We start from the raw sequence: 27,923 nt of genomic DNA on the forward strand, positions 1-27,923 counted from the left end.
AAATTTCAGAATTTTTTAGGTCCAGATTTATTTAATAACAAAGATTGTTTTTACTTTAACATTAGTAATTGAAACAGCCTAAGCTTATCCAACCATATCACCTACTTATATTAAAAAATTATTAATAGTATGAAAGTTCACATTGGACTGGTTTAAGTAAATGGCAATTTTTTCCTACTAGGTGAAATATTTACCTGTATTGCTTCTTAAATGCATCTTAGATTTTAAAAATAAAACAATATATGGGGCAGCTGGTTTATTCTTTTGGTTTATTGTACGTACTACAAGTAACTTTCTTGAGATGGCACGCTGGCGGGTTTGATGTTTACTGACACTCGGAATATTTTTAAAAAATTGTTTTCGAAAGTTTGATTATCCAGAAAAAAAGGAAAAATAAGAGACTACAGAAAATAGTAACTTTTCATAAAAGGCTGCGAGAAAAAAATCTAATCAAACCATTTTTTTGATAAAGAAATGCAGTATCAAATTAAAAATACAAATTTAAATGAAGTAATTTTATAAAATATCAAAAGTAGCTAAAATTACATGCATAAGTAATGAGAGGAACAGCAGTGGAACTTAAATATGATAGGATTTATCAATAATAAATAAACATTTTTAGTGCAAATAGTGCAGAATAATTCCCAAAGTCAAGATCACTGCAATCACTCTGATCTGTACAAAATCAGTCTCAGTTCTGTATACAGTCTCTACAGTATATCTGAAATCAGCGGCTATGATGAAATGCCAATTGGTAAGTCATAAATGTGCTTAGTTATGTGTCCCATTCCTCTCTTGGCAGTTCATGTGTTCAGGAAAATCTGGAAAGAAAAGAAAATTTTTAAAAAACCTAAGACTTAACTTAAGATGATAAATTTCATCCCTCTATATTCTCTTCCCTTTAAGGTTTACCTATAGAAAGGTAACTAGACCGACCAGGAGGGAGAAGAGTTGGGGAAAGGATTCTAGCATGTTTGTATAAACAAACAATTTTCAGTGCCCATTTTCTTCTCAGGATGTGAGAAATGCACTCTTGATATTAAAAACCAATGCTTACACTCAGGGATTGACAGCATGATTTCTAAAATAAGACTTAAGTAAAACAATTCAACATTGGCATGAATCTTAAACACAACTAGACTGAAAGAAGGGGCAGATGAACTGGAGATGAGAAATGCTTGTGATCGCCCTCCCAGTAACCTGCTCCCTTCCAGAGACCTTCCCATACTCCCTCCTCAAAGTCCACTCCTTCAGTCCAGGTGGGTGGGCAGAGGACCACCTGACACCAATCTCCAAGCCACTGCTGAGGCCAGGATGGACCCATCCTGGCCAGTCTACTTCCCAGGGGTTTGCAGTGAGACCCTGTCAGTCTCCACGGGCTGCCTGAGCTGGGAAGATCTACCCGTGGGCAGCCGTGACGGAGGCCCGTGCAAGAGCAGGACACGGGCTGCCTGAGCTGGGAAGATCTACCCGTGGGCAGCCGTGACGGAGGCCCGTGCAAGAGCAGGACACGGGCCGCCTGAGCTGGGAAGATCTACCCGTGGGCAGCCGTGATGGAGGCCCGTGCAAGAGCAGGACACGGGCTGCCTGAGCTGGGAAGATCTACCCGTGGGCAGCCGTGACGGAGGCCCGTGCAAGAGCAGGACACGGGCTGCCTGAGCTGGGAAGATCTACCCGTGGGCAGCCGTGACGGAGGCCCGTGCAAGAGCAGGACACGGGCCGCCTGAGCTGGGAAGATCTACCCGTGGGCAGCCGTGACGGAGGCCCGTGCAAGAGCAGGACACGGGCCGCCTGAGCTGGGAAGATCTACCCGTGGGCAGCCGTGATGGAGGCCCGTGCAGGAGCAGGACACGGGCTGCCTGAGCTGGGGAGATCTACCCGTGAGCAGCCGTGACGGAAACACGTGCAAGAGCAGGACACGGGCTGTCTGAGCTGGGGAGATCTACCCGTGGGCAGCCGTGACGGAAACACGTGCAAGAGCAGGACACGGGCTGCCTGAGCTGGGGAGATCTACCCGTGGGCAGCCAGGATGGAGGCCCGTGCAAGAGCAGGACACGGGCCGCCTGAGCTGGGGAGATCTACCCGTGGGCAGCCGTGACGGAGGCCGTGCAAGAGCAGGAAAGACAGGCTCTCTGAAGGGCAAGGGAGAAAGCACACGAGAGAGAGGAGGAGGAGAGACGCAGAAGCAAGAAACCAGCAGCCTCGGAAAGGGTGTGAGAAAGGGGAGCTGCTCGGTTACTGTGGCCCCTGGTCATGTCCTCACTCCCAGGACTGAGCTGCCCTTTCTTGTATTTAGCTCTAGAATGCTCCCAGCACCATCCAGTAACACAGCTTTTTACTGCAACTTTTTGGGGTGGAAGTAGTTCTTACAATCAAAGCTGAACAAGACAGGGAAAAAGGAAGGGTGTCTTGAGATCAAGTAAAATCATGAACAAAGACATGGTGTAGAAAAAAGAGCATAACACATGGGACAATATAGGGGAAAATGGAAAATCAAATGAATAATTTCAAACGTGTCAGACTTAGAGAAGGCTTAAACCCAGTGAGAAAGTTGGCCTTGGTCTTGTCACTGCTAGGGGCCTACTGCAGATTCTAGAGCAGAGGAGTTAAATCCTGGCGGATCAGGAAGACTAGTCTGTCAGTGCTGAGCAGGAAGGCAGGATAGCGTCCGGGGACTGGCCAGCACACTACTGAAATAACCCGGCTGTGAGACGAACAGAGACAGACTGGGAGTTCATCTCAAAGGGAGAAATGACAAAGGAGACTGCTGCGGATACGGCATACGCCACAAACCAGCTGAGAGAAAGGGACTAATTGTAGTTTACAGCACATATTGTAAGTAGCTATCAAGTGTTGAAAACATTTCATTTAAGCCAACATCATACTTGAGAAAATATCCAAAAGGTTTCTACTGGCTATACGCTTATGTATGTAGCCTTAGGCTTGACAGACAATGCAAAATACTCGGTATGCTACACAGTGTGAGAGCTCCAATGACAGCATCCCACGTCAGCTGGAGAGCCCCTGTCAGCACACTGCAGTTCGAGCAGCCGCTGCAGCACAGAGATGCCAGCCGCCTCGAGCACGACTCACCTACAGCGGAGCGTGGAACTGGCTGTGCGTCGCTATCACCTGCTGCAGCTTCTCCTCCTTGGCTCTTCGACAGTGGCAGATCTAGAGGGTCAATTATTTAAAACACCAGTCACTTCTCCAACAATTTGCCTACTTCTTCCTATACTGCGACAGAATTCTAAGTAAGATTCTTTTAACCTGTTGATACAAGTTTTGAATGGTGAAGGCTGTTCAGAATTTAGGTGAATTTTGTTTGGCACATAATATTTACCTTTGCACTTCCAGAATGTAAAACAAACTTGATGCTTTTTAATCAGTTCTGATTGTGTAATACCAAATATTTGTGTCTTAAAATATGAAAATAAACCCTACCGTTCTTAACCTGGACAGTTTATAGTACCAAAGAACAACAGATGAAGAATCAATGCCTTACTAATACTATAACCAGAGTTGTCAATCTCCCTGGACATTAACTTTCTCTCATGGAAAATGGGGATAATAAAACCTGCCTCACCTTCCTTAATAGAATAGGGGTGTATATATGTATATAGTATATACACATACACATATCAATCTAATATGATTTACAAAATTTAGTGAGGTTATTTTTAAAATGTGATGTTTCAGAGAAATTACATAAATATACAGGACTCTATCAAAGGGCTAAATACTGCTAAGACTTATTTTTATTTTTTTAAGATTTATTCATTTTTATTTATTCATTTTAGAGAGGAGAGGGAGAAACAGAGAGAGAGAGAGAGAGAGAGAGAGAGAGAGAGAGAGAGAGAGAATGAGAAGGGGGGAGGAGCTGGAAGCATCAACTCCCATATGCGCCTTGACCAGGCAAGCCCAGGGTTTCGAACCGGCAACCTCAGCATTTCCAGGTCGACGCTTTATCCACTGCGCCACCACAGGTCAGGCAAGACTTGTTCTTTAAATATAAATCATCAAACAAACTATTTCAGAATGGCCTTAATAATACTAAAAAAATAATCTCTATATCTTATTCTTTTTTTTTAACGGAGAGAGAGACATACAGAAATAGAGACAGACAGAGAGAGGGACAAACAGGAAGGGAGACAGATGAGAAGCATCAATTCTTCATTGTGGCTCCTTAGTTGTTCATTGATTGCTTTCTCATACGTGCCTTGACCAGAGGGCTACAGCACAGCGAGTGACCCCTTGCTCAAGCCAGCAACCTTGGGCTTAAGCCAGTGACCATAGGATCATGTCCATGATCCCATGCTCTAGCTGATGACCCCATGCTCAAACTGGTGATCCCTTGCTCAAGGCGGATGAGTCCATGCTCGAGCCAGAGACCTCGGGAGTTTGAACCTTGCTCCTCAGTGTCCCAAGCCAACACTCTATCCACTGCACCACCGCCTGGCCAGGCTCTATAGCTTGTTCTCTTAAAATAACTAGTGAAACAGTTATTCAGGAATATACTACAACTTTTAAGACTACATTTACAATGACTGACCAGCTTTACTACAGAATGATCCTGACACTATCTGAAACAGAACTATTATTTGATTTACCTGCTTGTGGACTCACAAGCAGGTGTCAGGTGATAGCAGGATGTTGCTATCATTTTCTATAGAGGCTCTTCAGTTTCCTTTCATGGTACTCAAAACTCCAGCTCAGCAACGTGCTAACATTTTTTACTCATAAATATACTTAATATATACTTAATTATACTTGTCCTCAACCGAAGAGTGCTACATACTGTTCTCTTTTCCATGAAGCTACTGAGAAAATCATCTATTTCAGTTTTTCCCTCCAGGAAATCTTCAGCAATATTATCAGACTCTTCCTCAGCCTCGTGTGCGGCTACTTTCAATCTGGCCTGTAGGGCACTCGCGCTGCAGCTCTGAAAAACAAAACCGACCCCCGTGTGAGTTTATAATGATCTGCAAACTCCTTAGAGAAGACAGACAAGGCACAGGCAGGGAGACGCAGTTCATGGTAAGCCTGACACGGGCTCTTTCTAGGACAGGTGCCAGCACCCACGTTCTCAGAACTGGACACAGGGGTGGACGCCTCACATAAGAGAAACCAATCCATGGCTGCAAACTATTAAAAGAGAAACTGGGCAAATCACTGTCCTCTCTTGGAGATTCAGGAAGCAGATCACTGTGTTCGGTACCCTAAGATCATCCCCAGTGAACCCCAACTCCTAGTATCCCTGCCCTTCGTAATCTGCTCTCCTGGACTGTGGGCTGGGCCTAGTGACTCGCTTCTAACAAACAAAATATGACAACAGTGATGGGATTAAATTTAACCGAAAAGGTGAGAAATGTGTACATTAAAAACTACATAAAGAACTGGGGATGACATAAAAACATGGTCACACATTCCATGTTCATGGATGGGAAGACTTAATATTGTTAAGAAGACAATAATACTCAAAATGATCTAGGTTTAATGCAACCCCTATCAAAATCTCCATGATGTTTTTTCAGAAATAGAAAAATCCCTGCTAAAATTCATATGTAATCAAGACACCCCAAATAGCCAAAACAATCTTGAAAATCAACAGATGGAGGATTGATATTTCCTGATTTCAAAACTTACTGCAAAGCTACAGTAATCAAAACAGTGTGGTACTGGCAAGAAGAGACATACAGGTCAAAGCAATAGGGAGCCCAGAAATACACCTTTACATTTATGGCCAAATATTTTCAAAATGTGTGCCAAGACCATTCAATGGGGAAAGATCAGTCTCTACCTACTGGTCCTGGGTAATCTAGATATCCACATGCAGAACAAAATGTAGAAACTAAAGCTATTTTTAATAATAGTCATTATAGATAACGAGATAGTAAATCATTATCATATATCACACAGAGGAATGTACAGGAAGACGCTATTTTCTTGTTACTTTGCCAACAATGGTGCTCTATCTTTACAAGTTTGGCTCACAGTTGATGTAATTTTGCTTATTATTACCAGCAGGTTGAGCACCTTTTCAAATGCTTCCATTACTTATTCATTATGTATTTACCGAGTACCCACTATGTGCCAATCACTGGACCAGGTACTCAGTTTACTGGGGAATAAAACAGGACATGATCTTGGACTCATGGCAAGAGTAGTCTATTTGAAGTGATTTCCCTACTTTAGAGTGTAGAAGATTCACTAACTGCAGAGACTCTCAGTGAAAACATCTAGAGAAGATCCTAGGAATCAAGGTTGTTTCTTTAAGCATTTCAAGAATTCAAGCAATTCTTATATAAGTAGTCCAGAGGGCTATTATGTCATTCTAATGACTGACCATATCTAAAATCCATTATAAATTTATCTTCTCCTTTACCATTTTTTTTTGAAGTTGTTTTATTTCCATTTTACGTTTTATTGTGTTGGCTTTACTTTGCAGAATTCTTGATTTTAAAGAAAATAAAATTAAAATATTATTAATTATGATATTAGTTATTGATATTAGATACAAAGATTATGTCCCCTTGTATTTTTAGACATTAATTTTTTTCAAAAATGAGTTCACTTTTATAAAATACTTTTTGTTTTTCATATAATCAGATTTCTAGCATAAAATTTATTTGTGGTAAATTATACTCTATATATTTTTTATTTGCTCACTTTTCATTTAAGGGATCTATATAGAAGCTTAAAAATGAGTCTAAAAATAAGATTTTTTGTTGTTAGATTTTATTGCAAGAGTTAAATTGGCTTTATAAGAACTTTCCCAGAAAGGTTACTTAAGGGACTTTTTAATATTTTTCTCTTTTGGAACCAAATATGCTCTTGCATAAAAACAAATGACATATAATTCCTCATAGCTGAGAGCTGCTCATTCGCATTTAAAGGTATCACGCCTTATAGTCAGACACCTAACACATGCTTTCCGGTAACAGTGAAAGTCAGAATGTGGCCAACACACAGTACGATGAAAATTCGTTCAGTAAAGACAAGTGCTCAGCAGTCTTACCTCGCTAAGTTCATGTTGTCTTTGCATCTTCTTTTCAAAAGTAGATTTCATTTGTGTAAGTAATTCATACTAAAATAGAAAAATAAAAATGCTGTTTTCCTCTATTTTTATACTACATGAATTTCTTGAAAATGAGAACTAACTAACCTTTTCTAAAACAGTTTGCCTTTTGGCTTCCAAGCTGGGCTCCAAAAGCAGATTTTTTCCTGTAAAATAAATTTCTGGTTTATTTCTAGGTAAGGTTCGCTTTTTTCTTAGGAAATTTAAGAAGGGATAACATACTTGCTAGCTCTTCAATACTTTTTACTAAGTCGTCCTTGTCAGAAATGACTTGTTTTAGTTGAGGCAAAGTAAGAAACTGTTCTAGTAATATCTCCTCCTGTTCGTTCATATCTGTAAGTTGTGACACACTGGAAACAGAGCAGAAAATGTGTTCATGAACATCAGTGATCTAGTTTTTCTCCATTATAATCAATATTCGCCATTTTTCACTTTTATTCAGCTGATACAGTTCTAAATCATTTTTGAAGTACACACACACATGCTAATTATAATTTTAAAAACAAATAAAACATCAAACACATAGACCATGAAGTCATCTGAATTTCGTGTCAACCACTACGGGATAGGAAGACGAGGGTGCACGAAGAGCCATTCCTCCCAGTCTTACCTGTGCTGAGCTAGCTAACAGGTGTGTAGTCACGAGAAAAGATACGTGTGTGTGCATGTGTGTAAGCACTGAGGGCTAAACCTAAATCAAACATCAACACAATTTGATCAAAACATAAAACCTGAACCTACATCAAATCAATCCCTAGATACAGCCACCAATAGAAGGAAATAAGAAAAAAAGAGAAACATCTTCCATGGTATCACAGGAGTGAAATCAGCAAACAATAGGTATGGGATATCCTACATATAGGACAAATAACTTATCTCTTCAATAAATATATAACGTGTATAATTTACATATATGTATTCATGTTTATGTATATATGCACATGTATATGTGTATGAATGTGTAGGTGTATGTATACACACAGCCACATTAATAAAGATGGGGAGAAGATGTATACCACTAAAAGAAACATAAGATACAGTACTCAAATGCAGTAAGTAGACCTTGTTTTGAATACCAATTCAAAGAAGCTACCAACAAAAAGATTTAAGATCCAGGGAGATGAGGTAATAGTAAAGAATTATTAATTTTGTTAGGTATGATGATGATGTGGATTGGGTATGGTAAAGAAAAAGTCTCTACCTCGTAGAAAAATTAAGCGGAGAACTGATGGATAAAAAGGATATAATAGTTGCAATTTGATTTAAAGTAATCATGACCCATACCCATATTTCCCCAAAGTAAAGCTGGAAGAAGGGTCTATGAAGCAAGTCAAGCAAAGAGATCTACCTTTTTTTTTTTTTAATATTTTCATAGTAATTTTTTAAAAAAGAAAAAAGAATCCTTTATAACATGGGAATAATAATAGTAGCTACTTCATGGAGTTGTAGCAAGCATTACAATGCATATAAACCTTTAACATGTATGTTATACCTTGTAAACCTTTATTAATTTACAATAATTAGCAGAAAATATTGTCATTATTTCCTAAAAATGATAGTAAAACACTGGGTCAAATAAAGCTAAAGTTGGCCCTGGCCAGTTGGCTCAGTGGTAGAGCGTTGGCCAGGCGTGTAGAAGTCCTGGGTTCAATTCCCAGTCAGGGCTCAGAGGAAAAGCATCACCTGCTGCTCCACCCCTCCCTTTTCTTGCTCTCTGCCCCAGCCATGGCTGAATTGATTCCAGTGAGATGGCCCTGGCGGAGCTGCTTTAAGAACTAACGATATGGAGGGACTTGGAAACTATTATGTTGAGTGAAATAAGCCAGGCAGAGAAAGAAAAATATCGTATGACCTCACTCATTTGAGGAATCCAAGGAATAATGAGAACTGAGGAACGGAATTGAGACAGAGGAGGGATCAAAGGGACCAGAGGAAAAGAAGACAGAGGAAAGGGGATGATAGGATGGGATAAACCTGAAGGGAAGGGGGAGGGCGCAAGGGGAGGGGGTAAGGGCGATGTTGAGGGGAATAGGGGGGAGGGGGTAAGGGCGATGTTGAGGGGAATAGGGGGGAGGGGGGATGCATTCGGGGTTACCCTAGAATCTATGTAAACATAATTAATTAAATTTAAAAATTAAAAAAAAATATTAACCAAAAAAAAAAAAAGAATAAAAGAAAAAAGAACTAAATATACCTCAGTAGCCAAGCAACAGAGCACCACCCACATGGGCAGCGGTGTCTGCAGTTTGTCTCTCTGCCTTCCCTCCTCCTTTCACTTAATTCAAGTGAATGAATGAATGAATGAAGCTCAAATTCTCTTCTTTTTTCTTTTTCTTTTGGACAGACACAAAGAGTAAGCCAGAGAGCGGGACAAATGGGACAGACAGGCAGGAAAGGAGGGAGAGATTAAAAGCATCAATTCTTTGGTGCAGCTCCTTGGTTGTTCACTGATTACTTTCTCACATGTGCCTTGACTGGGGTGGCGACAGCAAAGCAAGTGACCCCTTGCTCAAGCCAGCAACCTTGGGCTCAAGCCAGCAACTTTGGATTTCAAGCCAGCAACCTCTGGGCTCAAGCCAGCAATCATGGGGTCATGTCTATAATCCCACGCTCAAGCCAGGGACCCCTCACTCAAGTTGGTGAGCTCGTGCTCAGGCTGGATGAGCCCACACTCAAGCTGGCAACCTCAGGGTTTTGAACCTGGGTCTTCCATGTCCCAGTCCAACGCTCTATCCACTGTGCCACCACCTGGTCAAAGTTTCCTTTATTTAATTGTAAGAATCCTTACGGGTATTTGGCAGTACATACCTGGTAGGAGATAGTTTAAAGACAAAAAGAACTGCAAAAATTTTAGTTGCATTTGGTAGTGTTAGTAATAATAGCTTAATGAGTATTGTGATTCTTCAATGGGGGTATAAAAGATGCAGTGCTTCCCAAAGTTGAGTGGCCACAAAACATGCCCCCCAATGGATCATCTAAGAGGTAAAGTGTTCCATAAAAATAGTACCTTAAATTTGAGTATTACAAACTTATTTCCCATAAAACAGAATAAAATTTGGCTCTGTAAAAATACATTCCTATTACTGTAAGAATTTTAATCTATTTTTCTATGTACAGATTATCTAATAAAGGAACAATGTAAAGATATAATATAGTCCAAGATATTTTTTGAAATCTCCAGGGATAGTGTATTAAAGAATAATGTTCACAAGAATGTAAGCCACATCAGAGGAAGAATATCATTATCCTAGTAACTATTTTATATCATTCCCAGCACATAGAAAAATTTCTGGGTACATACTAGTCACTCAATAAATACAACCTACAAGATATAAAAACTGATGAATAAAACATCCCCACTAAGACAAGCACAATTTAGAAATAGAATTTTAAAAATATTTTCGGTTTAATATGGATATGAAATGATGATCTGGTTTGTATATACAAATAAAACAGACAACGAATATTGGTATTATTCTCCGCATTTTTTTACCTTAGTTCTGAGAGTTCTGGAAATGTATCAGGGACATCTGGCATCTTGTAACCAAAACCATTCTGGTTTATCTAAAGAGAGTTGGAAACAGTGTTACATGTCAGCCAGTTTTCTGACTGCTCCTGTGTTCACTATCACATCTTCATCCTTGCAATTGATGCTGTCCTTAATCCCCTGATTCTTGACTGCATTTTTTTCAGTGTACCTTTATAGACATAGAGCTACTGCTACTTTGTTCTGAGGAGGAGTCATGTGAGTACCTTGTTAGCTATCTTTCTTGAGCAAGTACAGGCTGTAAAATAAATCTGTTAAGTATCTCTGTGACAAGTGGGGAGAATTATCTGTGGATTCCATTGCAATACATTAACATATTTACTTCAAATGGAAGTATAGGAGAACGTGAATAAATTGACAAAAGTCCGAACACTTACAGAGCTAAGTTCAATAAGACAGGGTAGATAAAAAAGAGAGTATCCATTGTCTAAATATAGATGACATTTTAAAATTGAAGGCTCATGCAGTTCTCTAGTAATTCTGTCCATACTACTAATTGTAGTTTGTTCATAATATTCATTAATACAATGAAAGTTTTTGGAAAACAATAACCACTTGGGTCTATATTCTAAATTATTACAGACACTAAAACTAGTAAATACAGTGTGTTCGTAAAGTCATGGTGCACTTTTGACCAGTCACAAGAAAGCAACAAAGACGATAGAATTGTGAAATCTGCACCAAATAAAAAGGAAAACTCTCCCAGTTTCTGTAGGATGATGTGGCAGCATGTGCAGATGTGCAGATGATGACGTAACACCGTGTATACAGCGGAGCAGCCCACGGCCATGCCAGTCGAGATGTGGACGGTAGCAGGAGTCCCCAAACTTTTTACACAAGGGGCCAGTTCACTGTCCCTCAGACGGTTGGAGGGCCGCCACATACAGTGCTCCTCTCACTGACCACCAATGAAAGAGGTGCCCCTTCTGGAAGTGCGGCAGGGGACCGGATAAATGGCCTCAGGGGACCACATGCGGCCCGCGGGCCGTAGTTTGGGGATGCCTGGTACAGAGGAAAGTTCAGTGTGCTCTGTGGCTCGCTAAATTCGAATCTGTGACCAAAGTGCAACGTGAATATCGGCGCGTTTATAACAAAGCGCCACACATAGGAATAACATTAGTCGGTGGGATAAGCAGTTGAAGGAAACCGGCAGTTTAGTGGAGAAACCCCGTTCTGGTAGGCCATCAGTCAGTGATGAGTCTGTAGAGGCTATACGGGATAGCTACCTAAGGAGTCCTAAAAAATCTGTGCGTGAGCCCACATTGAACTGCACTGAATAGGTATGAAACTGGGAGAGTTTTCCTTTTATTTGGTGCAGATTTCACATTTCTATCGTCTTTTGTCACTTTCCTGTGACCGGTCAAAAGTGCACCATGACTTTACGGACACACTGTATTTGAGTAACACTATAAGTGATATTCACTAAGGGTTAAAAATGAAAGTTTTTAATCCCTTTATATGTATTATGTACAAATATTACTCTCTACCTCAGTAATGTCCCATACGGCAACGTTACCAGATTAAAGAACACACAATTTTTTGAACTAATGGGGCACTTGAACCTTTAGGATGTTACAGCAGAGCCTCCACTGTCTGCTCCTCCTACGTGATCATTTCTCGTGCCTTAGCCCAAGTCCTATACAACAGCCAGAGAGATCTTTTCATGGGAAAGTTTACAAATACACCATCTGGTTTATGCCTTGTCTTTGTTAATGCTGCTGACTGACTCTTCACAGAATGTTTTATATAACCACTTGTCATCCTGGAAAATTCATTCCCGTGTATCAAAATCTGGCCTCAAGCATAAATTGACTCATTCATTCAATTGCCTCATTTTTTTTTTTTTTTTAAGATTTTATTTATTTGTTTTAGAGAAGAGGGGAGAGAGAGGAGGGGGAGGAGCAGGAAGCATCAACTCCCATATGTGCCTTGACTGGGCAAGCCCAGGGTTTCGAACCGGCGACCTCAGCATTTCCAGGTGAACGCTTTATCCACTGCGCCACCACAGGCCAGGCACAATTGCCTCATTTTTTAAAAAAGAATTTATATACATATATCGATATGTATATATGTATATAATTGATTGATTTCAGAGAGCCAGAGAGAGGGAGAGAGTGAGAGAGACAGAGATATTTTCATTTGTTTCACTTAGTTGTGCATTCACTGGTTGATTTCCGTATGTACACTACTGGGGATCAAACCCACAACCTTGGTGTTTCCGGATGATGCTCTACCAACTGTGCTAACCAGCCTGGGCCCATCTGCTTCATTTTCACTGAGCAGCTAATATCTGGATCAGGCAGGGTTTGAGGCACTTAAGGATAAAGTAGTGGGAAAAAAAGCAGAATCCCATTTTCTCTTATAGTTCTGCCTTGATCGCTGGGAGCACTGACCATTCCCTCAAATAATGTCTTCACCATCACTCCAGACTGTCTGCTACTCTACTGGAAGTTCCTTATTTACAGTTATTTGATTATATGTTGGTAAACTCTCTGAGTTTGTCAACTGAGTTGAAAAATGTGATTTAATCTCTTTTAATCTTTTGTGCCTAAATTACTAGCCAGCACAAGAAAACACATAGTAAGAATTTGTTAATTAATGTTTCAAGGATACAAAAGATAGACAAAGCTGATAATACCAACCGGTGCTGAAGTGTCTGTTGTGGGAACAGGTAAGGGCAGATGTGAAAGGACACCGAACAAAGGAGCAGCGGCTTTGGCTGTAGTGTAACTTGTCACTGATGAAGGAACAGTGTCAGCAACGGACAGAGAGCTGATGGTCCTGCTAGCTTCTTGTGGAGGATATGGAAGAAGAAATGGGAAACCCTGAGAAGCATAAGAAGGCATCCCACCTGGGTTACTGTACAGGCTAAAGAAAATGAGAAACATTAGATTAGAATTTAGGAGTAAATTTGTAAAATTATTCCTAAATGGTTCTAAGTAACAACAGTCATATGTTACAGATGAAATCCATTTATGGCAGTTACATAGCACTAGATATATAACTGAATTAAAAATTATATAAATTGATAAAATATAAACCCTCACAAGAGAAAAATTTGGTTTCCATTAAAAAAAAAAAGTTTTTAAAAAACATTTAGAACTTACTTAAAATAGAACAAGTAAACTTGTCTTCTATTTTCAAACAAGGTAAATGAATATCTGGCTCTATCCTGACAGAAAACAGGAAATGCAGTTTTTAGATAAAGAATATCAGTGAGGCTCGTGACTCCAGGACACAGACACAAGAAGCAAAGATGAGGGCTAGGACTCATGTACCAATAAATGTGGTAATCTAGCGAAGCAAATGTCCAGGCATTGTCGAAGATGCCACTTGAATTGTGAACAAGAACAAAAACGAGTTCTTTAAAATTAAATAAAAGGACTGGGCAATAAATTCAAGAAATATTCTGGAAAGAGACAAGAGCAACAAGGAGCTGCATCATCCTGCTGTTTCAGAATATCAAAGATAAAAAAATGTTACAAAGATCAGAAATCAAAATAGCACTGGACATCTTAGCACCAATAGCCTATACATAAGGTATGGCAAAAGTACGTGTACAGTTTTTTCCAATGGAAAATAATATGATATTAAGTGTTAACAGAAAAATAAACTCTGTTTCATGTACTTACAACTGTCAACCTGTTTGGCCCCACCCTGCTTGGACAGTGGAGAAATGCCTTCAAAGTACTAAGGTGAAAAATCAGCTCAACTTAGAATCTGAATTGTGCAAATTATTAAATAAGGGTATAACTTTCAAAATTTGTATTCCAAGCCTCCATGTTTTATTTTACAAAAGTGTTCACAGCACTTTTTCGGGTCCTGTATGTTCTTCCAAAACCATGCCGTTCCACTCTCAAGAGAAAAAGCCTCTTTTCCTCCCCTTGAATCAGGTGAAGACTTTGCAGTCGCCTCCACAAATGAAATATATCAAAAGTGAGTGACTTTAAGAACTAGTCACCAAGACTTTCTCATAGCTCTCGCTCAGGATGTTCACACAAGAAAACCAGCCATTACGCTGTGAGGAAGCCAAGACATGTAGTTATGAAGCCTTAGTCACCAGAAAAGGTTTTATACCTGGAAGTGGAATGCCGCTATGACTAAATAAATAATTAAAAAGTCTAAACCTTGGCAGTGGCTTTAGGACCAACCTGAGGTGACCGCTCAACATACCCTCAGGAGAGTGGAAGACTGCACGGCCTCAAGCAGACTGTGAGCAGAAATGATATGGAAAAATGGAAATAATGAACTCCAGAAAAAGCTAAAAGTTATAACACAGAAATGTGATGATGATAAAGTATTTGGTTCAGCAACAGTGAATTTGTAGAGTGTCAAAGTAATAAAAACACCAAACATGAATTTAAGTAAAAATCATGATATAATTTCACTGAGAAAGTGAGGGGAAAGGAAGATTTTTTAGTGAAAGAGAACTAAAATTCTCATTAATCACGAGTAAGTGAACAGATAATATCTAAAATGCCAGGATAAAGAGTACAGACAGCAGTATGTATATGTATATATTAAGGTGAAGGTATATGTGAGAGAAGAGGCGAAAACATAACACTCAGTTCGTTGCCCGTGGAAAGTATGAATGTATTTTTATGAAAACGGGGATGTAGAAAACAGAGGAGTGCTTTTTAGCATCCTTTGAATTTCTAAGCTATATTTTGATCACTTTGATTAGAATAAATACTTGCATTTTTGTTAAAAATATACTTACTATGGAAATGCTGCTGAAGTAGGAGCTAAAACTGGAGGATTCTTACAAAATTCATCCAACAGACTCTGAATAATTTTTCCAAGATCTGAGTGCATTGTAAACTGAAAACAACATAATACAGGATGAGAAAAATCACTTTCAGAAAAAGATGACAGGGTCTCATCAAGATAACTTCACTTTAAAACTTAATATTAAATCCACTGTTGCAAGTCAACAATTCAATGAAAAGCAAATATATTGTGCCAAATAAACATATTAGCAATCCACAACTTACAATATTTTCCAATTAGAGTCAAGACCATAAATCAAGTTGTCTATTTAATCAATGATGGAGCTGAAATATTGCTAAACTTCACTATTTATAACAATTGTAAGGTTGAAATACATTAAGCTACAGTTTTTTTAATGTTAATCATATATGTATCCTGAGCACTTGAAGGTATATGTGAATTTTATTTCTTTCTAACAACTATGGAAGACTGACTGTGAACCAAAGTTCTAACATCAACAGGTCCTCACCGATGAAAACCAACCTTCAAATCAGCAGTACCACGGAAGGTAAAATTGTTTTTGAAAATTAGTGACTACAAAATGAGATTTTAAGTTCATTTTAAGTTTTTAAACTATTTAGTAGAAAAGTAATACACTTTTTATATTACTCTGAAATAAATATACCATAAACATACATTGTTTACTATTGGAGAGGTAACATATACTCCTTGTTTATCCATTAAATGATGTCGTATTGGTGGGTAAACACTGATCACTGGTTTTTCCTGAGGAAACTGTGGAGGGAGCAATCTGGTAAAGGGACAACAGATGAAAAACAAAAACAGAGACAACAAATGTTACATTACATTGTAATAATCCTAACAAAATTAGTTAAAAGCAAATTAAATTTTCCTACTTTCATTTGGATTATCTTTATTATATGCGGCTTAAGTGTCTGTTGTCGCCAATAGCTTTTTGTTTGCTTGTGTAACTGTACTAGCCAATGGGGTGAAGTTGCCACGGTTGAATGCAAATTGAGCGTGTCAGGGGGAAGGTGAACATTTGTTTGCATTGGCAATCATCTGTTTTACATAAAAACTCCGTCTTAAAGTAATTTCTTTTAAGAATGCCTCCTAGAAAATACAGCACTGAAGAGGAGAGAAAAGGAGCTAAAGCTGCACAAAAATGGCTTTCTCGACAAAAAGAAACCACCGAGCAAAGAAAGACAAGGCTTGCTTCAGTCGCAGAGCAAATGCGTCTTTCAATTGAGACGTAGACAATTTCCTGTAAAACTTGCCTTTGCTATGACCATCAATAAGTCTCAGGGCCAAATGCTTAAGCATGTTGGCATTTTTTTACCTGAGCCTGCATTTGGACACGGTCAACTTTATGTTGCCTGTTCAAGAGTTCATGAAAGAACTGACGTAAAATTAAAAATAATTGATGGTCCTCTGCAAGGCGAGCTTAAAAATGATGGAAAGATCTACACAAGAAATGTTGTGTACAAAGAGATCTTTGACATGTGAATTAACATTTTATTATTTAAATCACCTTTATTTATTGAGCTAGCGGTGGCTCTTAAGAACTGTACTGCCAGTGGTTTCCTTCATTGCACTCTACTTTAAGCAATTAAGCAAGTAGAAGGGGGAAACCCCGTGGGGCACTAAGCAAAGGGGCGTCCTTGCCACCTGCCCTGGGTAATTCAGTTTGAATTAGCAGACACCTTTGCACAAATCATTTTAATTACAATTTATAATATCTAGAACAACGGTCATTTTGTATGACCGCTGGGCTTTCTAGTTCAGTAATAAGTGTTCTATTATGGTTGTTGAGATGATTAAAAATATACAAAAGGATACATTTTGGCAATAGTAATTCCATAGTGTAAAACCTTCTTAATGTAGCATATGGATACCCTGAATTATAGGATATTCTTCACACCATGCCAATTAATTGCTTTCAAACACAATATACCAAGCTATACAATTCTCAGCTAAAACTTAGATCAGGCATTTGTAGTAGGTGAGCCATATTACCCCAGCCTGGTTATTTACTGGACCACAGGTGTGGCCATGTAATATTTTTGCTGGAGTTTTCCTACCTCTGAAATGCTGCTAGGAATTATTTCCCTCTCTGGTGAATTTTTAGAGTGAGTGGAAAAAGTGGAAAGCATCAGAAATGCAAGACTATGGCTGCCACAATGCCTTAGTCTACATGGCTATTTTCTAAATGTCCCCGTGAACACATCTCTCCCAATTTTGAAGTCAATCACATGGTTTCAAGTAAAATAGAGTAAATTCTCAACACAAAAAAGTGAAAATCTTAACCTTTTTTGAACTATTATAAATTAAAGATTAAGGAGTAAAGTCTTAAAAACTGAGATTTTACTGGATATGAAACTATGTTTTCCGAATCTCCTCTACAACTGGGAAGACTCTGTCCCTTTAAATGGCCTCTCATGTCCCCGTTGGCTCAGAACACTTGTTGGCAGCAATATCAAGAAAACTGGGTCTTTGTTGGTTCTCCTACTTATGTGTACATAGGACATTTGAAGAGAAATAAAATTACTTAATTTATACAGTTGAAGATGTTAAACTAGTTTGGTAAAAAAGGCACCAGCTGATCTCGGGAGCCCCTCAATCTGGGTTTGTATCATGACTATGCTACTGCTACCTATGTGTCTATAACGTGCCCGTTTGCTATTGTGAGGACTCAAGAAGGTGCTATATATCAAGACAACAGCATAATGCTTGCCCTGTTGTATATATATTCATGCTTCCCTCACCCATTCCACTGGGATTTAGTGGGCCTCCTAAGGGGAAGCAGGGTGCTAGGCAAGGAGGATCCGAAGATGAATAAGCCATGGTTCCTGTCTTCATGTTAGGTGCCTTTCTCCCTCACCCAAACAATGGCTCTAGAAGCCATCTAATGCAATCTGAGGGAAGAACTAATTCTTTCAGACAAAACACTAATGATTGCCCTTCAGGTTAAATGGGTACTTCAGTAATCACTCTGTCCAACTTTCCCCACTATAACTTAATAACCTCATGATTATATTTTTAACTTTTAGGATTTTTTCTTTAAGAGTATTCAGCAGATCAAATTCGGCCTTGAACTTTGATTGAATAGTATGTTTCTGAAAACGAGTCTATTTCAACGTCTTCCTGATGTCAAGGTGATTCTAATAGTTTCCCTTACATGGTCCCTATGATGGTCATCACCATCTGTCTCTTCCAGCCTACCTCCAGCTCCGACTTCAGTACAAATCAATGAAACCAACTACAGTGTTAATGATATTATTACATCTTTTTATTGCGATTCCTCTTTTACAGTTCTTTCTTATAGCAATATACATTACAACAATGTCTTTACAAATATTTATTTCACAAGATTGTATAACTTTGATAAATTATTGTTACTGGAAAGGGACTATTTAAAATAAGCTCACTTTAAACAGTTTACTTCTAATAATAACTAAGAAACAAAGTAATAAAAATACATTTTTGTAGTTACATAGAAAAATAGAATTCAATTCTACTCACATATTAATGTTAATTGTCAGGCTGTTCACGGTGAATGGCAACCTGTATTCCACATCTTTCTGTATCTCAGCTATACTGTAGAAGAAAATTTGAGAAAAAAATGTACCTAAAGTTAAAAACCATTAACATTAAAGAGAAATGTTAAATGCTTTTTAAATGCTTTCGTGCCTACTAACACTAGTTTTTAGTTCTAATCACAGAGTATAGATAACCAATATAATTTGTATCTTAAGGGACAAATGATCATAGAAAAGTTTATCAAATAAGAGGCAACAATATTCTGAAATATCCAAGAGTGTGCATATGAGTGTGAGTGTGTAAATGTTGAGGTAAAGAGGCAAAGAATAACTCTTGTAATAATGCTGCTAGATTGACTATCACTTTATCTAATTCATCATTAATAGAAGCAATTGTGAGCCCTCTGGTTAATACAGATCAGCAAGACATCTGGGTTCTGACTACAACTCTGCCACTAACCTGCTGTATTAAAAGTCTAGATGAGACGTCTGCTGCAGTCTTCTGATGGAGACTGCTGCCTGTTTTCCAACAACAAATACTCCCTTCTTCCTAAGAGAAGTCTGATTTTATTCTGAATAACGATGTTCCAGTCTTTCTTGCAGCTGGTTGTTGCTACTGACTTAAGTGCCAGCCAATAAGATATAAATTAAAGTTGAGGGGTAGGATTTCCAGGAAAGTATCTTTAACGGGAACAGAAAACCTGGCATGAGTCTACCTGCCCTTCTTGCCTGGACCTGAGAGCTGGACTTCCAGCAGCTACACAGGGCCTGAGTGGCCCCGAGAATGAAAGCCAGGCAGGCGCTAAGGAGAACTAAGCAGATAGAAAGAAGCAGCATGGGTCCTTCGTGACCATGGAAACGTTAAATTGAACTTTTTATGTGAGGAAACAACAAGCTTTTATTTTGCATAAGTCAATATTTTATGAGTTGTCATTACTAGCGGCTACACATAATATAATTTAACAACCAAATTTTGGGGGGCTCACATGAAATTCTAACTAGTATTCATAATATTTCCAAAGGGAAAACTGTTAAGTAGTATTAATGAGCTATGGTTGAAAGAAAGCTTAATATTCAAATAGACAAACTTTTTCAACCGTGAATACCTTTGGAAGAGGTGGAGCATTTACATAATAATTTTACTTTTTGTTTTTTGGTTGCTGCAACTAATAGCTTTAGAAAACCTTCTATTTTCCTCATTTTTTGAAATGCTCCATTTTTTTGGCCTTTTGATATAAACCGACTTTCAAAAGTATGTAAATTTTAGGTAGTCTGAAAGGTTCTAAAGTATTGGCATAGAGTTACGAAGAAATCATAGATGTTGATAATTTTTCTGCTTTGACATCCATGGGATGGGGCTATGACTGAGACAGGTAAGGAGACTCAAAACGATATTCAGTAGTAGGACTTAAGAAAAATTTTATGAACGTTTCTCTTTGGGGATCAGGTTTGGACTAGGGTACCGACAACCTCCTCAGATGTATGAACACCATGTAATCAATAAAGTTTTTATTAAGAGTTTTATTCCTCTGTGTTATCTTGAGACCCTGAGGTATCACTGCTTCAAGGAATTATGTACTGGTCACAAAAGCATCCACCAGTTCAAAGCCAAGTAGAGCATCTTAATGATTGAGAGCGTGACCTCTTAAGTTAGGCTTCCTGGGCTCACATCCTCTATCATTTACTTGTGGGATAACGGGCAAGTTTCTTACCCTGTCTAAGCCTTACCTCACAAATGGGAAATGGGGATGTGACAAGCATCTGTCTATCTGCAAGAGTTGTTAGGTTAAGTGAGAAAATGCAGAAAGCCCTCCACATAATACACAAAAATTACTATGTGTTAACTATTATTGAATAATTATTTAGAAAATGCATCTAAGTTGGAGCCTGCCTAAATTTTGTAGCACAAAATTTTTAACTTTGTTTTTAGACATTGCTTATATTTTTACAGAAAACAAATTAAATTGGATTAAACTAATTTTTACTAAAATCATTGGTTAGAAATGTTCAATTCATTGTAGCCACAACTATATTCTTGACATTTATTAAAAGTTTTCACCTTTCCTTCACAAATGAGGTATCAGATACCTGAAGGTAATACCTGTAATATCAATGAGCTGAACCATCATTAACAAATCCCCAAACAAGTTAATCATGCCAATTGATGGGGCTCATGACACGCTACTCCAAAATATGGCACTTGGACATTAGGTATTTTAAGCTGAAGGAGTTTGAGAAAACAGAGGAAGCAGGAAGGTTACTCTGACCTCCCGCCTTTCCTCCCTGAAGCAGGTCATAAAACCATAAAACCCCCCTGTGAGAGGTACCCTCCTATCTTAACGAAAGGATGACAAGAAAAACCAGAAAAAGGCCTTGCTAAGTTCCCCCATTCACAAAGACCTCATGCTCCTTAACCCATCATATACCTGCACGACTGTCTCCTCTTCTTCAAACCTAGCAGAAAACACTCAGGTCAGTTTCCTTGTGTCTTCCTTTCTTTTTTTTGAAGGCTCTGTGTCATTTAAAACTTAGATTATAAAATTTGTATGCTTTTCTCCTGTGAATCTGCTTTTGTCAGCTTCATTTTAGACCCAGCCAGGGACTCTAACAGTCTAGGAAAACTTTGTCCTCCTCTATACTAGCGGCTTTAGACAAACTGGCAGGTGTTTGTTCTATTTAATTAATCCTAGAATCATTCCCTTAATATTCATCACAAATGTTATTTTAAAGTTTTTGCTATTTTAATAACTTCTTAAAACTTATTTTAAAAGTAATTAACTCTCACTAAAAAGAGAGAATGTCAACATAAGAAATGTCCAAATTTTTTAATATATATAAATAGAAGAATTAATTTGAGCCAAACTAACTACAGTGGGTGGTAAGCACGATCTCAAATGCTGGAGAATGACAATGACAATTTTGCAGCTTCATTTATACATTTGAAATTACGGAGGAACATGAGTAAGGTAACATGAAAGTGCGAGAAAGCAAGGCGGAGGCTGAGTTCCAGGACAGTTAAGAAAGTATGTGCTCTCTCGAAGGTGGTTATACAAAATACAAAATAAAAACAATATTCTACAGATGATGTATCATAGAATCATGCACCTACCTGTATAATTTTATTAACCAATGTCACCCCAATAAATTCGATAAAAAAAAACTCGGACACACACACACATTTCCATTTACAGAGTACCTACTATGTGCCAGATAGCCTAGTTTCTTTACATGTATTATATCTAAAGTCCTTCAAAATAGGAACACTGCCTTTGTATACACGTTCTCTGGAATGTACTTGCTTTCTGAATGGAAAGTCAGAAGTAGTCCATCCTGTCAGATAGATGAGCTATAGGCAGACATGTGAGGGATTCATAAACAATAAACTAGGGACGAGAGGCAATAAGACATGGGCTAAGAGGCAAAGGTTCCAGGCACACCGACTCTATGCAGTGGAAAAATCTGTCATATTCTTACTATGTGCCAAATACACTAATAAGTGCTTATATATATTTCCTAAATATCGACAATGCTGCACGATAGGACTCACAATTCCCAAGTTTACATATGGAGACTCAAAGAAGTTGAGTAACTTGTCAAGAGGTCATACTGCTAGTATACAATGCATATTAGAGCCAGAACTGGAATCCATGACAGTTTGATTACAAAGCTTTCATTCACCTAAAGTGAAGCTGCTTTTCTTTTTTTTTTTTTTTGCATTTTTCTGAAGCTGGAAACAGGGAGAGACAGTCAGACAGACTCCCGCATGCGCCCGACCGGGATCCACCCAGCACGCCCACCAGGGGGCGAAGCTCTGCCCACCAGGGGGCGGGGGCGATGCTCTGCCCATCCTGGGCGTCGCCATGTTGCGACCAGAGCCACTCTAGCGCCTGGGGCAGAGGCCACAGAGCCATCCCCAGCGCCCGGGCCATCTTTGCTCCAATGGAGCCTTGGCTGCGGGAGGGGAAGAGAGAGACAGAGAGGAAGGCGCGGCGGAGGGGTGGAGAAGCAAATGGGTGCTTCTCCTGTGTGCCCTGGCCGGGAATCGAACCCGGGTCCTCCGCACGCTAGGCCGACACTCTACCGCTGAGCCAACCGGCCAGGGCCTGCTTTTCTTAAAGTCAATAATTTTTGCTTACTTCCATTTATGTTTTTCAAATTTATTTTGTCTTATATCTCTCTTACAGTGTTCAGATCAAGAAACCTGAGCCCGTGACTCTGGATAGAGCTTTGGCCTGGTGTATGGATGTCCCAGATTCGATTGCTAGTGAGGGCACACAGGAGAAGCGAACATGTGCTTCTCCCTCCCTTCCCCTTCTCTCATGTTTCCCCTCCAGCGGCCAGTGGCTCGACTGGTTCCAGTGCAGCCCTGGGCACTGAAGATAGCTCTGTTGGAGCATGTCAACGCAGGAGTTAAAAACAGCTCAGTACTCCAGCATCAGCCCAGACAAGGTTCCTGGGTGAATCCCAGTGGGGGCATATATGGGAGTCTGCCTCACCATCTCCCATTACTCACCAAAAAATTAAATTAAAAAAACAAACAACAAAAAACAGGAGAAGAAGAAAAGAAAAAGAAGGCTGAGGAACCAATAGAATTTCACAGTGGGCAGGGCAGTAAGAACTCAGTCCATTCTCTCCCTTCAGCAGCCCTAAGGCCTATTATGGTTACACGAACATTCAAGTTTTGCACTGCCAGTTAATGACACATCAGTATCTCCTGATTTTTGATACAGGGTTTCTTTCATTAACACTATTAGTCACATAAGAATAAAAAAAGGCAATTCTTATAAACATAAATCCCCAATTGGACTTTTTATTGAATATAAAATAAAAATAGCACCAAAATTACCATGTGTTTAATTATTAAAAGGAACACATAAGAGTCCTTTACTTGAGATAGCTGATATCCCAAAGCAAAAGGTAATAATGGGTTACCATTTGTATAACTTTGAATTTACATAGTCAATTACAGATAATAATTTCCATTTACCACATTGTTGTGGTTTTACAACTAAGGGAAATAAAATAAAAATAAAGTAAGTTAAGTAAGTTTAGATATTGAGAGAGAAGAAACCAGGATGGTTAGGATGGCAAGTGGTAAGACCATCAGCTTTTAATATTTTCTGATTGTAGGCACAATGCAGGGAAACACTAAACAGCTTCCCTCTCAAAGAAACTTGAAATATTGGGATCCATGAATATCACCTGGGATATTTTCAACTACAAGTAATTGAAAAAACCAGGCAGAAAGTGGGTTATTAATCCTTATGCAGCAAGAAGTCCAGAGGCAGGAAGTTTCCAGAATTGGTTAATGCCGCATCACAATATTATCACGAACAATCTAGCTTTCCATTCTCCTATGTTCAGTAGTCAGCCTGTCTTCCTTCGCTGATCCAAGCAGTTCCAGATGTCCCACTAGCACAGTAATATCCAAAACCTAAGAGGCATTTCCTTTTAGACATCTCGATCATTGAGAAAATGTCTTCACAGCTCCCCAGCAGACTTCTCCTCCAACGTCCAATGACCAAGAGTAGGTTGGCTGAGTCCTACTTTCACAATGACTAGCAGGAGGAATGAAACCATCATCACTGGCATAAACAATCACTTACTTACTAGGGTTGAAAGAGCACAGCCTCCATCCAATAAGTATGTGGCCTTGCAGTAGGGAACCCAGAGAAAAACAGGTGTTCTTCCAAGAAGTCAGGGGAAGTGGACTTAGGTAGGGAACAAAAGAGTGTGCCTTAAGAGAGCTGTTTTAGGAAGTGGAAGAAACAACAAAATTAGTTCTACTCTTGTCCAAAAAGTCAGGAATTTTTGGTGGTAAACTGTTATTCAGAAGGTAGACTATATTATGAGTCTAACTAACTTTCAAGTTCCATTTTCATGGCAGACAAATATGTTGTCATACTTTGGTTCAACACGTTTTGTTGTCATCTGTGACAGGGTCCCATTGGCCTTGTTTTGCCAGTAAGACTTGGAAGAGGATATATACATAAAACTCATCCAACCTTCAGGAGAGGCCTGAGGAAGACCAGGAAGAATTTAAGATAAGAAAAAAAGGAGCCAATATTCATAGAGAAAGGGAACAAAACAGGCCCTTCCCTAAAAGGAAATTTTTGAATTATAACAAGTTAAAAGAAGATTAAAAGTTGGAATGTAGATGAGAGAATGGGGGAGGGAAGTTCTAGAGGAGGGCAGAAAAAAAAAGTCAGATACTGTCACCATCAGGAAGAGCTGTCGACCTTACATCTGGAGAAGGGACGGGTATGAAAAACGAGGCAGGTAGGCAGCATAAATAGGATATTGATATGCACGATTTAGGAAGTTTTGTATTATTCATTAAAATATCATTCAAAACCTTCAACTTTTGCACAGTGAATATTCAGAATAACCAATCACAGTGTTCTTCTACACAAAAATACTAAGTATAGGTTGTAGTATACTGCACAGATAGATCATTTTTATTAACTAGTTTTAAAATGTATGCCATGAGTTAAAAGGAGACATGTAACAAAAATAAGATGTCATTTTTTTTCTGGAATTGTACCATTTTTTTTGAAAATTGGAAGAACATGACCTATTTGTCTCCTAATTACCCAAATTTGGTTTATAGTTGTATAATTGTATAATTCAATAAAATAAAAGCTCAAGTATTTTTATAAAAGAAGTTACAGAAATAAAGAGTAAAGGTAATGTTTAAAATATTACAAAAGACTGGATAATACCCACCTTTACAGTCCCAATTATGGGCTCAAAAATAACAAAGCGAATCCTTTGTGGATTCAACTCAGAATATTTACTGATCCTCTTAAACCAACTCCAGAACTTTTCAGATTATTACTGCTTCAGAATCTCACTTTTTTGGGGAGGCCAAAAAAATAAATACATTTCAGACCAATTGCTGTCCATGTTTACCAGCATTACCTGCAAAGGACTTTGGAGTATTCCCCAAAATTCAACCCAACCTCAAAGAATAAAAATGTGCCAGAAGAAAGACTATTTAACAGAATATACTAGGCCTAAACGCAATTAATTCTAAAGGTACGGTTAAAAAATATTTGGCAACAGTAATACTAGGTTGGTGCATAAATAGTCTTACAAGGTGAAAACTTCTTAAGGGGATAAACTTCTGTTACCTTTGTTAAAAACAAGTCATCTTATTTTTATCTAATAAGCATATCTTGTAAGAGTAGCTCTTACAGATTAGTGCAGAACACTATTTACAAAGACTTTTAAGGACATTGACCTTAGTTTTCTAAAAAGAAAGCTACCATTAGGTCAAAGACCATGCCACTCTTTTCAGTTAAATATCACAAATTTCCACCTTTTGAAAGTTCTCAACAAGAACAAAAACTGAGACAAAGAACCAAGAAACAAGTTAAGTTCATTCAGCAACGGTCCTCATTTTAATCAAACTGATTCTGCAGTGAGTTTTTCTTTTAATAATTTAATTTTAAAGTATTCTACACCATAACCTGCTTGCAAAAAATTATTAGAGTAACAGATAAAATGCCCTCTAATAGTTTATTCAACAAGTTTTAATTTTATTATCTAAAAATACAACTATTTTAAATGGATGAAAAGCTTATTTTAAAAAGTTAGAGTTGAACAATATGAACATGTCTGCATTAAAATACATGCCGTGACACTATTAAGTAAATATACTTGCATAGTTCATACTGTAATACAAAGAGGCAGTATTAATTTTTGAAAACCATCAGAGATCATAGATATCTGTGATATAAAAGGAGCAGCAAGAAAAGATTACAGTAAAAACAGCTGAAAGTATGTGAAATGCAAAATATCTTTAACCTGATCAGGCTGAAAATGAAACCTCATAGAAAATCAAAAAACAATCCGGATGAATACAAGAGAATTCCTGAGTGTGCGAACAAGAGTAATAGTGAGAAATGTTCAGACTGGTAGTTGCCGTATACAGGAGGTTGGCGGGTAAATCTTAAATTAGAGACTTAAGAGGATTGAGTATGTCACTCCCAGAGGAGAAATACTGATAAAAACGCCGGCTTCCCTTTCCTTGGATGTTGCAACAGTTCCTTCTCCGACCCCGCCCCCCCCCCGCCCCCCGGCGCCAAGAATTTCCACTCTTTGTGAAAATTGGATATTACTCTTCACAACTCTTTTTAGCCAAGTTCAGTATTTTAACAATTTGGCCAAAGCGGCAATGCGGTGGCCAAGGGAAAGGGTTAGTGAGGAAGCAGGGCACAGCAAGGGATACTTCTAGACTATGGGATTGCAGTCAGCAGGGACGTGTGTCAGGAGGGATGAGCAAGTCCGAACTGGTGGAGCAGAGCAGTGGTGGGGCAAGAGGGAGGGGAGGGGAGGGGAGGGGAGGGGAGGAGGAGGGGCAGCGGTAGGTCCGGAGGTCTGGGAGAAAATCCTGAACACTGCTCCGAGATGGGACAGCTAGCATGCACACCCAGGACGAAGGGAGGTCTATCAACCCGAGGCAGCTGGCGGGGAGCCGGCGCCCCGAGCAGCGAGGGCGATTAGCACCAGTCCGCCCTCCCGCCCTACTTTTCCTCGGGTCGGAAAGGGAGCGACCAGTCACCTGGAGTGTGAGTTGCGGAGGGACTCGATCAGACGCTGCTTCTGCTGCTGGAGGCTGGTGAGGCCACCGGGGGACCCAGCGGCGGAGGAAGAGGCGCTCTTGGTCAGCGGGAAGAGCCAGCTCATCCTCCACGGGTCCCCGGGCCCGAGGCCCTTGACGGCTCTGGCCTGCTTCTCCCAGAGGCTCGGTCCGGAGGTTCTCCAGCGACAGAGGAGCGGGCACGGACGCCCGGGCCCCAAGTGTTAGGCGGCCGCGTCTTCTCCAGGCAGGCCCGGCTCGGGGTCCTCCGGCCCTGGGGGAAGTGCTAAGGCCGCCGCGGCCGGGGACAGGGAACTCGCGGGCCGGGACAGAACCCCCTACTTCCAAGGCCCCAACGCCAACCCAGCCAGTCCGGCAGCCTCCTGACCAGCGCACCAGCCCCAGCTTCCGTCACTTGCGTGCACCGCCCCCTCTGCGTGCGCG

The 27,923-nt window shown here is 39.5% G+C and overlaps 1 protein-coding gene across 1 annotated transcript; it reads right to left on the reverse strand.

Moving 5' to 3' along the window:
- Nucleotides 1-27,894, reverse strand: VPS37A (VPS37A subunit of ESCRT-I). Its single transcript, XM_066380239.1, has 12 exons — nt 27,462-27,894; nt 18,879-18,953; nt 16,032-16,146; nt 15,346-15,446; nt 13,268-13,493; nt 10,572-10,642; nt 7,301-7,428; nt 7,166-7,224; nt 7,019-7,087; nt 4,799-4,942; nt 3,094-3,174; nt 1-821 (listed from the first exon to the last, which is right to left on the reverse strand). Exons 1-11 carry the CDS (start codon nt 27,584-27,586, stop codon nt 3,094-3,096), a joined length of 1,194 nt encoding a protein of 397 aa, XP_066236336.1. The 5' UTR covers nt 27,587-27,894; the 3' UTR covers nt 1-821.
- Between the last annotated feature and the right edge of the window lie 29 nt (nt 27,895-27,923).

The sequence above is a fragment of the Saccopteryx leptura genome, chromosome 4, assembly GCF_036850995.1.
Source record: "Saccopteryx leptura isolate mSacLep1 chromosome 4, mSacLep1_pri_phased_curated, whole genome shotgun sequence".
Taxonomy (NCBI): Eukaryota; Metazoa; Chordata; class Mammalia; order Chiroptera; family Emballonuridae; genus Saccopteryx; species Saccopteryx leptura.